Raw genomic sequence first — 13,962 nt, forward strand, 5'->3', positions numbered from 1 at the left:
TTCCTCCAGATTTCTGCGCAAAAAATTTTCCACGACATATGGATTGTGACTGTTGCTACAAGAATTTTGTTCGCTGTTCGACTCTTCCTGTAAAGATTGCACTTCTAGATTAGATTGATTACTCGTCTCGTACTTATCAAGATTCACAGGTTTGCAATTCAATATAATTTTGTGTATAATTCTCCCAGTCCTATTGGATTCTTCACACGCGAGTGTGCAAATCCAAAAAATCAGACAGAATTGCATGGAATATGCAAAGCATGAAAAAATATATATCCCAGCGATCCAGTGGACATGGATCATAAAATGGTAAAGATCGTACACTGAAGCTATGATCATGGTAAAGCAATTCCCGAAGCAGAAGAGGAGATGAAGACTGTGAATATCGTTTACCATGCTGGCGAGATCACAAATATCTGAACAATAAAATTTACAAATTAACTAGACAACCATCGCCATTTTTTTTTACAGATAATATTAAATTATATTTTGGGTCATATAAACCCACATTATCGGATTATATAATATTCGCAAAGACTCACCGGCATGCAATTCTCTGATGCGTCTAATTTTAAACGCGATACATTGAATATCGGATAGTTTATCCAACTGGCCAATCAATTTATTTAATGTTTGAAATCTGCGATATAACACATAGACGACAACGTCGAAGACGAAGCTATTGATCAACGACTGCGCTAATATGTAGTAAAACACCGTGTCTTGTATAAAATATACTGAATCTTCAAAGTGGTACAGTAAGTAACACATAACACGAATAATAGGCATCAAAGGACAGAAAGTAAACGTCATGAAAACTGCTAGCGCTTCGACAATTTTTATAGATCGGTCATTCATGGATATTTCTTCCCTGATCTTCTCATCGAGTTTTTTCAATCTACTCATCAGTTCCGGCCACTTGTTGCATTGCCTGATTCCATAATAAATATAATAAAAGGTTGATATGCAACACATCACCTGGTTTACAATATATGTGTTCATATATACAGCATCATGATCGTCAGAAATAATGTAAGATGTGTCCCATAATATGTAATACAAACACACACCCATGTGAATTATATGCATAATTATCGTTATAGCTTTGGGACACTTTTGCGGGTGTGCTATACCGACACCCAGGAGCCAGGAGATGTACGTTATTGGACGTAAGATACGCTCTATCGACGGCGAGTTGTCTTTCACTTGCACATGAACTTTCTCTTCCATTTTACCTTTTATTATCTTGCTAATCAACTCTTATTATTTTGCAAACGAGAGTATGGCTGTTGATTACATATTATAAATTCTAGCGATACAAAACACTTTACAGAAAGAATTATTTGACGTTATCTGGAAGCAAAACACTCTGAAACGCGCGCACGTCGTGAATTTTGCTTGATACTTCATACGCAACAAAGAACGTCTACGTATACAACATTAAATTAAGTGCCATTTATAAGTTTAGCACGATATTGGCAAATTAAATGCATTTAATTTTTTAAAGTAAAATGTATTTTAATACTTTACCGATTTATATCGTCTTTTAATACTTAATTAATTATTAAAGTAATGAATTAAGCTTATAGAACATGCAAATATAAACAACAAAAAATACTTATCAAATTTAACAAATTACAAAAGTGAAATTAATTTTTTGTAAGTGAATAGATGTATTATATCATGATATTAAAATATTATTTACAATATTAGAATTTTTATATTGTTATAATTTATATATTTATTATACATTATTTTACACCATATACCTATTAATGTATTATGCATTAATTACATAAATTTAAAAAAATTTTTTTTTCAATGAATCACTATCTTTTGTTTTGTTTTTTATTGGGTAGTAATATATACATAAGTAAAATACATAATAAAATACATAATAAAAAAAGAATATAAATTGTAATTTTTGTTACAGTTAATATTTAAATATCATTTATATAAAAAGTGTTAAAATTTATCAATTTAAATATGACATTTTTTAAATATAAAATTTGTCATACTTTAAAAAAATCAAATGTATCCCGAAAAGAATTTGAACTGACAATGAGTTGAATAAAAAAGAGAAACTAATATTCTATAGATATAATATAGGTAAGACCGAGGCTTTTTGAAACTCATTTTTTTCTTTTGCGTTTCCCGAGATCTGTATCCATATAAAAAAAAAATATGTTGAACGGTTTGAAAAATTGAACCTTACCCTTTATAATGTCGTTTTGATAAAACACGGAAGTGTACGTGTTTTGAACTACATATGAAAGTGTCGAACAGTGCAAAGTGTTTTGAACTGAGCCCGAGGAAATTCAAAAAAAGTCCAGGTTTATTCGGATATTTGTGTTTTAAAATCAAAGAATGTATAATAAAAAACTGTTTTGAAGACTTTATTTTATTAAAAAAGAGATATATAATATAGTGTTATTCAGAAAAATTGCAGACAATAAAAAAATATAAACACATTAGAAGAAAATTAGAGAATTTTATTGCTTCAGAGTTTCCGGAACAATTCAGAAACGATTTGTATTTCGTACAATTACACTTGTTGGGTATTTGGTATTGTGTATTTTGGTACATAGAACGTGAATATGAAAGAGAAAACCGTCCGAACGACGATTTAACGTTCGGACGGTTTTCTCTTTCATATTCACGTTCTATGTACCAAAGAAAAAGTAGACACAAATTGTTTCAAATACATTCAGTTAATTCACAATATATTCAAAGTTTTTATAATGAATTGTATTTTTCTTACTTAATCGGAGAAATGCTGATTGTCAGAAATGACTTCGACTGTCACAAAACATATTTTTCACTGCCACGACTGTGTGGTAGTGAAACACGACTTAAATATGACGCCGTCACCAATGAAACTTTGTTAGCAGCGTTGTTACATTAGGACACATTTATAGTATTTAAAGTAAATCTTTAACATGTACCCATACAAAGATATTTCCATTGTTTCGAATAACCCGGTGTGTCCCAAATAGCCCCGGTCTTTCCTATTAATGTAACTATACCCTTTGTGGTCTACCTATGTTTCGCAATTTTTTTTTCAAATTTTTTTGCTAACAAGAAAATCTCGCAAAGGAATATCTTCAGATTTTAATGAAACTTAGCGTAAATGTAGAGTAGGTAAATACATGAATTTAGAAATTTTCAGTTGTGGCTAAAAACAATTTGAAAGAGTAATAAAATCACCCTTCAAAGAGACTTTTGTCTTTTATCACTATATGTCATAAAGTAAATGAGACATCAAAAAATGTTTTATGTTTTACAACAAAGTTTTACAGTAAAAATATCTCTATTTAATTACGCTATTTATTATCCAAACAAATTTTTTTTCCCAATCAATTTACCTTTTACACTTTTTATTTATAGTTTATTTGTTACATTAAATTTCCATCTTTATTAAAACTTGTCAAGTTTTAATAACATAAATGTAAAGGGGGTAAATATACGAATTTAGAAATTTTTAGTTGTGATTAAAAAATGATTCAAAGTGAAACCACCTCTCAAGGTGAAGAAACTTTTGTTTTTATTTCAATATATCTCGTAAATTTTTGTATTGTACTGTTATATATAAAATTTAATTTCAAAAAATTTAAAAAAAATGAATAGAGTAGTTAGAGATATTTATGCTGTGAAACTTTTATATTTAGCATCTAGTAATATTTTGTATACTTTACAAGATATTTAAAAAAAAACAGAATGCTCTTTACCTTTGAGGGATGGTTTTATCTCTTTAAACCGTTTATTAGCCGCAACTAAAAGCTTCTAAATTAATTTATCTACCTTCTCTATATTTATATATAGTTTCATTAAAATCTGAATTTCTCACTTTGCGAGGTTTCCTTATAAGTAGAAGCATTTTTACCTAGCTGTATTTAAGTAAGTTGCACACTGTGCGGCGTACAAATCATAAAACAGTACACAAATTTTCCAACAGTGTAATTTCCTTAATTCTTAAAAAGAACTTTATTTTATCTTTCATATATTCCCTTAATGTCTAGCGTTTTAATTTAAAAAATTGTTATATTATTTTTATTTTTACAAAAGTTATGAGTCATGAACAATCCAAATTGGGTCGAGTATGTCATACTCACTATGTCATTCTCATAATATAATGATAAAACCAATAGTGTTTGTCATCTTAGGATTAATAACATTTTTATTTATACACTAATCATTATCAGTTTGCAAAGAAAAGTCATATAGGCGATGGAATAAATGGCAACACTTATTCTGAACACCTAAAATAAAAAAATTGAAACTTTCCTCGTTTAATTTTTTATTGAGCCTGAAACAACGTGATTAACGATAATAGACATCAGTTTACAATCACCGTAACCGACGTCATTCCTCGTTGTCGCGCGGGGGGACAACAGAGTCAAACGCGATATTTCAAGGAGTCAAGGCCCGAGCCACCGGGCTCAACGGAGTTAATTTTCGTGAAGGATTATTTGAAAGAGGGTAATTCCGAGAGGAAGGAAGGAAGGAAGGATCTCCCTTCCATGTCGCTTGCCACGACCCTTTTTCCTTCGACGACGCGCGCGAGAGGCCTCCACGAACGGAGAATGAGACAGAGAAAAACAGAGACGGCGAAGGCGGTACGCTAAAATACGGAGAAAATAAAAAGGAAAGGGTAGAACGGTGCGCCCCCTCCTTTCCTTGACAGCGACGGGGTTAAAACGGGGTCGGAGAGAGTGGCCGCAGCCTCCGACACGCCACGAGTCGTTAAGTCCATTCCGTGGTTTTAATGCCGGCACTAACTTCGCGAGCCCATTCCTCCGTCTCGTTCCGCTCTATCCGACGAGGAGCCCCGTCTTCCACCCCCCTGGGTCGTCCGTGGGCCGCACCCTTGTCAACCCCAATCCTCGCACATATTTTTCAGCCCTTGGCCGCGTTACAAATTCGCTCGCGAGTTGGCTGTCGTCCCCATCGGCAAGAAGAAAACCGTGACGCCGACCGACGGAAATCGGGTCTAATTATGGCTGATGGAACGCCGTAGATTCTGCGACGTGCGTAAATCGTGTGTCTCTCGCGAAGAGAGCACGGGGTGAGGGAAGATAACAGTATTTTCTCTGGGTGGAACATCACGCATTTTCGATAACTTTTCGATAGTCTCGGTAATTCAAATCTCTGTTATAAAGAGATAGAATTCTTTGCGGCAAAACGCGAAATTGATATATCGCAGCAATAAAAATTATTAGAATATTGATTGTCGCCTTTGTTTTCGTCAAAATTACAGCGGCCTAAATCTGATGTTTTCCTGTGCGGTTTCAAGAACGCGAGTGTTATCAGGGATTGCAAATCTGACCACTTTAGCGACTTCATGCTTTGCAGAGTGCGACTTGCGCAGGGGAAACCGCGCGTTTGTCGTCTCGTTCCACAAGCTGAGAGTAATTAACGCAAGTATCGAATGGGTCGACCGGAAATTAAAATACTTCTATGTCACGGAATTCCTACGTCCGCGGAGAAGGAAGAAGTATGTTAAACACGCGTCGGGACTGCATGCCAAAAAGGAAGAACAGTCCGGTCGACCGGTCGGTCGGTCGATCGGGTCGGTTTGCTCTCGTCAGGAAATATCCGATACGGTATTCGCGGATACGAGGAACGCGTCATTGGTCACGACGATCGACGCTCGCCAGGAACATGAATTTTCTTCGGATTTCTCGCGCAGAGGAAGCGCGACGAGTTACACACGTGGGCATCGTGATACGACCGTGGGGCGAATGCTGGCGTCTCGTTGGAACGCAGGAAATTTACAGTGCAATAAAATCCTCGTTAAGCCATCACATCGATCCGTAACGGCTGCACGCGTCGTCAATCCGACAACTTCGAGGAATTCAATTGCGCGTAATTTGTCCGTTTGACACGCGACCAAACGCGATTATTTCGCTAATAGAATAATTAATATATTTTGTACAAGCTGAATAGAGAATGGCGCGTACGTGAGCAAAGCTGGGTATATTTGGAATACTTGTATTTGAAACACAATTGGTATTTTGTACTTCAAAGGAGCACGTGAAAGTATTTTGTATTTCGGAAAGGTTATTCAAAATTGATTTTGTATTCAAAATATCAAAAAAAAAATTCTTAACAAAAATTTTTTACAAATATATATCTCAAATTTTTCCCATATGACGCAGCGATGCCAGTTTAGAACTGAAACAAATCAGTTAATTGCTTCCGGTTCTTTGCTAGTAGTTCGGCTTTCAATAGTTAATATAAAAATTTTGATTAAAATCTCATTTTTTCCTATGAAATTCAATTACAACTAATAAGTACATTTTAACTTTCTTCCGCTCAGCCGGTTAAAAGCCAGCTCAAAATTTCCGTGCAATTTTGTAGCGCTTTGTTGCAGCTTTGTTGAAGTTTAACAGTATATATTATCGTAATTAAACGATCGAGTTAAAAAGTATTTTGTATTTTAAATCAAAAGATTAAAAATATTTTACATTTCAAACATTGTAGCGATGTATTTTGTTCCGCCCGCATGTAAGATCTGATGAAATAAATATAATAAAAGAGCGTACTTGTAAATATTAATATATTATATTATTTATTTGCTACAATGAAACGACATATTATACAAAAATTTGATTTTCAAATAAATTGTTGCTTACAAAAAAATAAGAATCTTGATAAAAATTTAATGCTAAAAACTAACAATACTTTTAATCTTCTATATTTAATGAATCAAATAGTTAGAAAACATGACAATTGACAGCAATAAAATTATTTAAAATTAATATTACAAAATTTTAATAATTCAATTTTAATTTTTAAACTTTGTTCTTTTGTTTATGTCGTTGTTGCAAATGAGTAATATGTACATTCTCTTTTTTTATTAAATTTATAATATCGAATTATATCCAATTTTAACAGTAGCGCATTTGCGCTATGGATTTTGGGACTAAAGCCCTAGAACGCGCCAAGGGCGCTTTATGTTAAAAAATGTTTTATTTTTTCATTATTTGTTCCTTAAATATATTTTAGTACTTTAATAGACATTAAAAGCGTCATTTAAATATTTATTCTTTATTAGGGGACGAAAAGTGGAAATTAGATAGGGACGTTCAAGGATCACAAACCCTTGGCGAAAATGTTATACGCAGCTTTGAGACATTTTTAAATCATTCTTATGGTCTTCGCTACAAAGGTAGATTGATTAAATGTAATTTTTTTAATATAAAAATTTTTTTAATATAAAATATTTTTTACATAAAAATAATAAATTTCAATAAACACTTATATAAAAATTGAAAATAATAAAATATTATTTAAACTCGAGGAAATTGGTTTACATTTAATCTTTAAATATTTAACATTATAATGTGTCTATAATTATATTAAATACGCAACACAAAGTAAAGTATTATTATTTTTGTGAGGTCATCAAATGCGAGAGGATCTTTGCTCTCGTTGAAAAACGTTGATACCTTGCCAATTCGGAAGCTGGCAAAACAGCGCACTACTGTGCAATGGACCTCGATGCGGAACCTCGTGCGTAATTCCTTCTATCAGCAAGGTGGTGCGAGCCGAATATACGAATGAAATTTACAAGGCAAACTCGAAGCGGATTCCAAACATATTTCCAGGATCCGCAATAAAACCCTCGTTAAGATGACGAATGTCCTCGAAAAGTTTCACCGGGCGTTCGGCTAACGATGAGTTTCCTCGCTCCAATCCGCGAGCATCATTTTCCATTTATCGATATTCTGGACTGCTTTAAATTAAATAACGTACCCCCCTCTCTCCCCGGTTTTCCCCTCGCCGGCGCTCTCGACTCTTCTTTTACCCGAGGAACACAACGCCGGAATCGACTTTATGCCTCATTATCGCGCGATGTTTCGCGTTTGAATTAACGGGAAAAATGCAAAACTTTCTTACAGAACGCTTATTCCACTTCAGACAACATTAATTCGAATAAACCGGGATAATTCGGTTAACGAGTCATTACCTACAGGATCTCTCTTCCTGTTTTCGTCATGATGTAATTGGTGGTTTCTATTTAAACCGCGATAACGCAGTTAAGAATCGTCACGCGAGTCAAAATTGCCGATTAGAATTCGAGATTATCCTTTGAAGGAAACTGTACTAATACCGAATGCAAAAATATATGAGTCAGTTACATTCTTTTACCTCTTGTAATAAGAGAAGGTACACCACGCAAAATTAACTCACGGAAAACCGAGTGCAAGTTGATCTCTTCGACTACCTTCCTCGTTAATCATTCTGGCTTCTTAGCTTCTTTCCTCTGTGCAAAAAAGATCTTTTACGTGAACGGCTTAAAAAAGGAGATTGAAGATGCGAAATCGAAAGATACAGAGAAAGACAGAAATAGAGGGGCGAGAGGAAGGCAGGGGTGGAAGAAATATATATATATATGGATGTATGTATGTATAGAAAGAAATAGAGAGAAAGAAAATAAAAATCGAGAGGAGATACCTCGATTCGAGAAACAGGTGCTTTTTTGTGAAACAGTGAAGGCTACTTAAAAGACATTCCTTCGACACGAAAACGATGAAAAGAACGATAACGAAAAAGCATTTCGTTGAACTGTAACAAGTGCTGCGAAAGTATGAAAATTGCATAAAAGTTCTCAAGATAAACTCGAAAAGTTGGCAAAAGTGACAATTATTTACTATAAGTGATATTTTCTAAAAAGTATGCATAATATAATATATGAAAAAAACCAACATCAATCTATATAGCTCTCACATTTTATAGTTTTAATACCACACTGAAAGAACAATTTGCTGAAATATAAACCTGAAAATAATTATGTTGGACGCTTAAGATTTTTGCTAGAAAGTCAAAATTTTTCGCAACAGTATCATCGTACTTGAGCTTCCTTCATAAATATTCCAATGATCCAACATAAAATTATTTTCTGATCTGTATCAAGCAGAACTTTTTAAATAAAACACTGTAACATTAAAATATAAAATAAAAAATACAAAATACGTGATATAAAAAATGACTGAATATTACACAAAGTCCTTTAGATGCACACGTCTCGTTGACGTATTGTTCGAGCAATTTTGAGCAGATAATAAAAGTGGACACAGCGGTATTCCTCGAGTAATTTACTACGTAATGGAACAGAAAAACAAATCGCGCCGCTTCCGCTGGAATGGTAGAAAAACGGGACAACCGGGATTTTCCGTGCGCAGCTGCGATAGTTTCCACTCGCAAGGATCGCGAAAGTTGGCGGCGCGAAAACCGCCTTGGCTTATCCTGTCCGTACAAGTTAATTTCTCTTATTTATCTCGAAATACCATCGGTATCCGAATTTTCCATTAACCTGCGACCTCCACGAAGTCAAGGGGCTTAAAGCGAGCACCCAGGTGATTTCACAGGCTAATCCAAATTAATTGACCCCTAAACTGTGGAGGGAAGAGAGATTCGGAAGAAAGCAGCGACTTAGTTTATATCAAGCGTTAAATTAAGAGCTATATCATTTTACTTTAAAATACGAAAATAAAAATAAGAAATAAAAAAAAATATATATATATAAAATATAAAAATATATAATAAAGAATGTGTGAACAGGGAATTCTGTGAAAAAAAATTAATACATACATGAATTAAATATATTCAATAACTTTCTGCGAAATAAAGGTGACTAAGGAGAATCGTTCTCTCTATCCATTATAATCCTTCCTGGAATACGTCGCCTTATCACGGACTTCGTTTGCGGTTTGTGTGTATAATTGATGACGTCATGCATAGGTAGCGCCGTGTTATCAATTAAGAACAGCATACGCATGCACCCGAGCGGGATTAATCAAGAAACCTCAATTAGGAAATTAATATTGCCCGGCTCTCGCATGCTTATATACTTTGTCATCGCGCGATTGCGCCTCGTCACCCGGTATATCCCCCATTTTCATTTGGCAGGACGCGAAAGCTTTAATGCTTACCTGATGTGGCCTTAATCCCTAAAATTTATGCCGCAGCGACTCACCGGCAAAACGAATGGCCCAGGTGCTGGTCCGCGTTGTCCCCGCGTTGTAATTAATTAATGAATTAATTAAACAAATACCTCTCTCTGACTCTGTCGACTTACCGCACACAACGCTTTCGTCACACCGTCACGCCAGTGAAGATTTCTGAAGCGGAACGTCAGCTATCTGACATTTTGCCCCCTCGAGTCGTTTTATTCTCATGGAAAATTCTTCGTCGATCATCCATGGGAATTTTTTCAATTGGAATTTCCGTGAGAAACAGCAAAATAACAACATTCCGTAACGATGCGATATTGACAACAAATTTTTCAATCAGAGTTACTTCTAATAAATTAAATTACTGTAGTGTGTCGCGTTTCGTTCTCATCGTGTTTCACTCAACTCTTCGCTGAAGAATGAAGAGAAAAAAAATGTTTGCTTATTTTTTCTTCTCACTCAAGGATTTCGCTGTTATTGGAATTCTTAAAACGCGCTAAACACGCTTAATACCAATAGTTTTCTCGACAGACACTTGTATAAATATTACGTCATTCAGCATTCAGCATGAAATAAAATTCGAGCTATTTCGCTCTCTTGACGGGATATTACGCGAGACGCGTACAAATGTTAATCGCGTTCCGTCTGAATTCTTTGTTATGCTGGAAATTAAATCGCAACACACGCTTAAACATTGCTCTGGACCGTTAAGAACATGATTCCTTGCCATGCACGCGCGTCGACGTTGCGCGGCTTAATTGCTTCTCATATTAAGTTCAAGAGTTTCCTGGAGCTGTGCATTACGACATATAAACGGTCACATGTAAACAATCGTGTATAAATGGCTGAGTCCGCGTGTACAATTTAAATATGCAAGTAGCTTTCATTTTCCGCAGCCGGGACGAATAGTAGCAAAAAGAGTATTGTACACGTTGTACGAAGACTCCAGAGCTAGATATTCGTCATTTTTTACTTGATATTATCGTTATTTAGTAGGTATATAAATAAATAATTCAATTATTTTTAAGTAGAATATATAATTCATTGTTTTTTTATAAAATTCAGTACTTATCGAAACATACCGATGGAGTTCCGAGGGGGTTAACCACATAATGTAATCGTGAAACAGTGTCTCTTAAATCATTATAAAATATTTACAAAATCCTCATGCAATTATTTTGCAATCAGATGTAATTATGAAATTAGATGAAATCACTAGAAATCACCAGAAATCATATGCAATCAGCAGAAATCATTATGTGTCCTTTTTTTTTTACCAAAATTCGAATTTTTTTTAGCCAGGGATACTTTTAATTTCGTAAATATATATAAGACAAACATTCGAATAAATTAATTTTAACATTTTTTATAAAATAAAGTTTAAATATTAAATATAAAATATTAATGTTATATATTATTTGTAAAAAAAATTACAATTTGTATCTGTTCTTTTTTTCTCATTGAATTTATTTTCTGTTAATGTATTACGTATGTATTGATACTCAAGATAAAGCACAAAAAGATGACCATTTCTTTAAGAGAACAAAATTTATTTAACAAATGTACAATATATTAAAGATATAAGGTGTAAAATAATGTAAATGTTGAAATGATCCATCCAAAATTCCATACAAAATTCTAATATTTTAATAATATCGTAATACAGTATATCTATCCACTTACGAAAAAATAATTATACTTACGTAATTTTTTTAATTTGATAACTATCTTTTATTGCTAGCATTTGCACGATCTAATTTAGATTAATTACTTTATTAATTACTTAAATTTTAAAATTGATAAAATATTAAAATGCTTTTTACTTTAATAAATTAAATCTATTTCATTTACTAATACCGTGCTAAACTTATAAATGGCACGCAATTTATTATTGCACAAGTAGAACGTTCTTCGCTGTGCACGAAGCATCAGGAAAAATTCACGACGTGAGTGCTTCTCATAGTGCTTTGTTTCTAGACAAGATTTACTATCCTTCCTATAAAAGTGTAAAATATTCTGTACCGATAGGATTTATAGTATATAATCAGCAGCCATACTCTTGTTTACAAAATAATAAGAGTCGATTAGAAAGATAACAGAAGTGGAGAATGGAGGAGAAGGACCATGTACAAGTGAAAGACAACTCGTCAATAGAGAGCATTTTACGTCCAATAGTGTACACCTCCTGGCTCCTGGGTGTCGGTGCAGCACATCCACGAAATTCTCCCAAAGCTATGACGAAAATCATACGTATAATTTACATGGCTGTGTGTTCCTATGTCATGATAAGCGACACAGAGTTTATCTTCCCTTTTCCATTTTTTCCTAAAAGTTTCGTGAATGAATTCCCATACAAATATCTACACTATCTAAATAAGATGATGTGTTGTGTATCAGCCTATTATTACATTTATCACGGAATCAAGCAGTACAAGAAGTGGCCTGAACTGATGAACAGATTTATAGAACTCGATCAAAAGATCAGGGAAGAAATATCTACGAATGACCGGTCCATAAAAATTATTGAAGCGCTAGCCATTTTCACGACGTTCATTTTCTGTCCTGTAATGCCGATTCTTCAAGCTGTGTATTACTTATATTATTCAGTAGAAACAAAAGAATCGCTGTTTTACTACATATTATTAGGGCAGTTGATGATTAACAGCTTCGTTTTCGTGGTTATTGTCTATGTATTATATTGCAGATTTCAAACAATAAATAAATTGATTGGTCAGTTGGATAAGTTATCCGATGTGCAATGGATCGCGTTCAAGATTAGACGCATTCGAGAATTACATACTGGTGAGTGTTTTTACGAATATTATCTGTTATACAATCCGATAATATAAATTTATATAACTCGAAATATAATTCAATAGGATGTATGAAGAAATTGCGATGATACTATAATCGAATTGTAAATTCTGTTGTGCAGGTATTTGTGATGTCGCCAGCATGGTAAACGACATTTACGGTCTTAATCTCCTTTTTTGTTCGGGGAATTGCTTCACCATGGCTATAGCCTCAATATTCTATCTTTTTAATGAACCGAAAATTGGCCACTGGTTAATACCGATACTTTATTTCTTGTGCATTGTATATACCATGCAATTCTGCCTGATTTGTTGGATTTGCACACTCGCGAGTCAAGAATCCTATAGGACCGGCAGAATTATGCACAAAGTTATGTTGAATTATCAACCTGAGAATTTTGATAAGAACGAGGCGAGTTATCAATCGAGTCTAGATATGCGATCTGCACTAGATGATTGGACCAGCGAGCTGAATTCTTATTATAGCAGCAGTTCCCATTCATATGTCGTGGAAAATTTTTTGCGCAGAAATCTGGACCGAGAGTGTATCACAAAAGAGGTCAATGATTTTTCGACTCAACTGCAGCAGAATCGAGTATTATTTACGGCCTACAATTTCTTTGAAATAAACAATACTTCATTCGGTTGTGTAAGTAATTTATTTACTTTATTGCAATATCTGTAAAAGAGAAGATACTTTTGAAATGCAATGTAAATAATAGTTATCAAAACAATTAAATAAAGTAAACTTGTTTTTCAGTTCGTCGGGGTGACAGTCACTTATCTAATTATTTTTCAACAATTATACTAAGAATAATTTAAAAATAAATAAGAAAAATGTAATTGAAGCGTTTGAAAATGTGTTGAAATCCAAAGTCGTGTTTTCTTTGCATTATAGCACCAATTGTAAGTATTTCTTATTTTCCTAAAAATGTCTGCACCTTTATACTGTATAATAATATTGTAAAAACAATTAGTAATTGGAAATTAGGCTAATGAGAGCCAGAGTGGGTGAAGGTGCGCATTCATAAGTATTAATATTATACAAATTATTTATTCATTTTAAATTCTACAATCGAACGTTTCTACTCTCTGTCGAGTCATCCTCAGCGTTTTACGTAAAAGAAATTATTCAGCCAGCCTCAGAACATAACGCATTATTCAAGTCACCAACGTTTGCCAATCCGTAG

The 13,962-nt window shown here is 33.8% G+C and overlaps 1 protein-coding gene across 1 annotated transcript; it reads left to right on the forward strand.

Moving 5' to 3' along the window:
• The first annotated feature begins 12,067 nt into the window (after positions 1-12,067).
• On the forward strand, positions 12,068-13,682 carry LOC113004817. Its single transcript, XM_026139238.2, has 4 exons — positions 12,068-12,209; positions 12,357-12,761; positions 12,895-13,421; positions 13,671-13,682. Exons 1-4 carry the CDS (start codon positions 12,068-12,070, stop codon positions 13,680-13,682), a joined length of 1,086 nt encoding a protein of 361 aa, XP_025995023.2.
• Positions 13,683-13,962: the final 280 nt, after the last annotated feature.

Source organism: Solenopsis invicta, chromosome 5 (genome assembly GCF_016802725.1).
Source record: "Solenopsis invicta isolate M01_SB chromosome 5, UNIL_Sinv_3.0, whole genome shotgun sequence".
Lineage (NCBI taxonomy): Eukaryota > Metazoa > Arthropoda > Insecta > Hymenoptera > Formicidae > Solenopsis > Solenopsis invicta.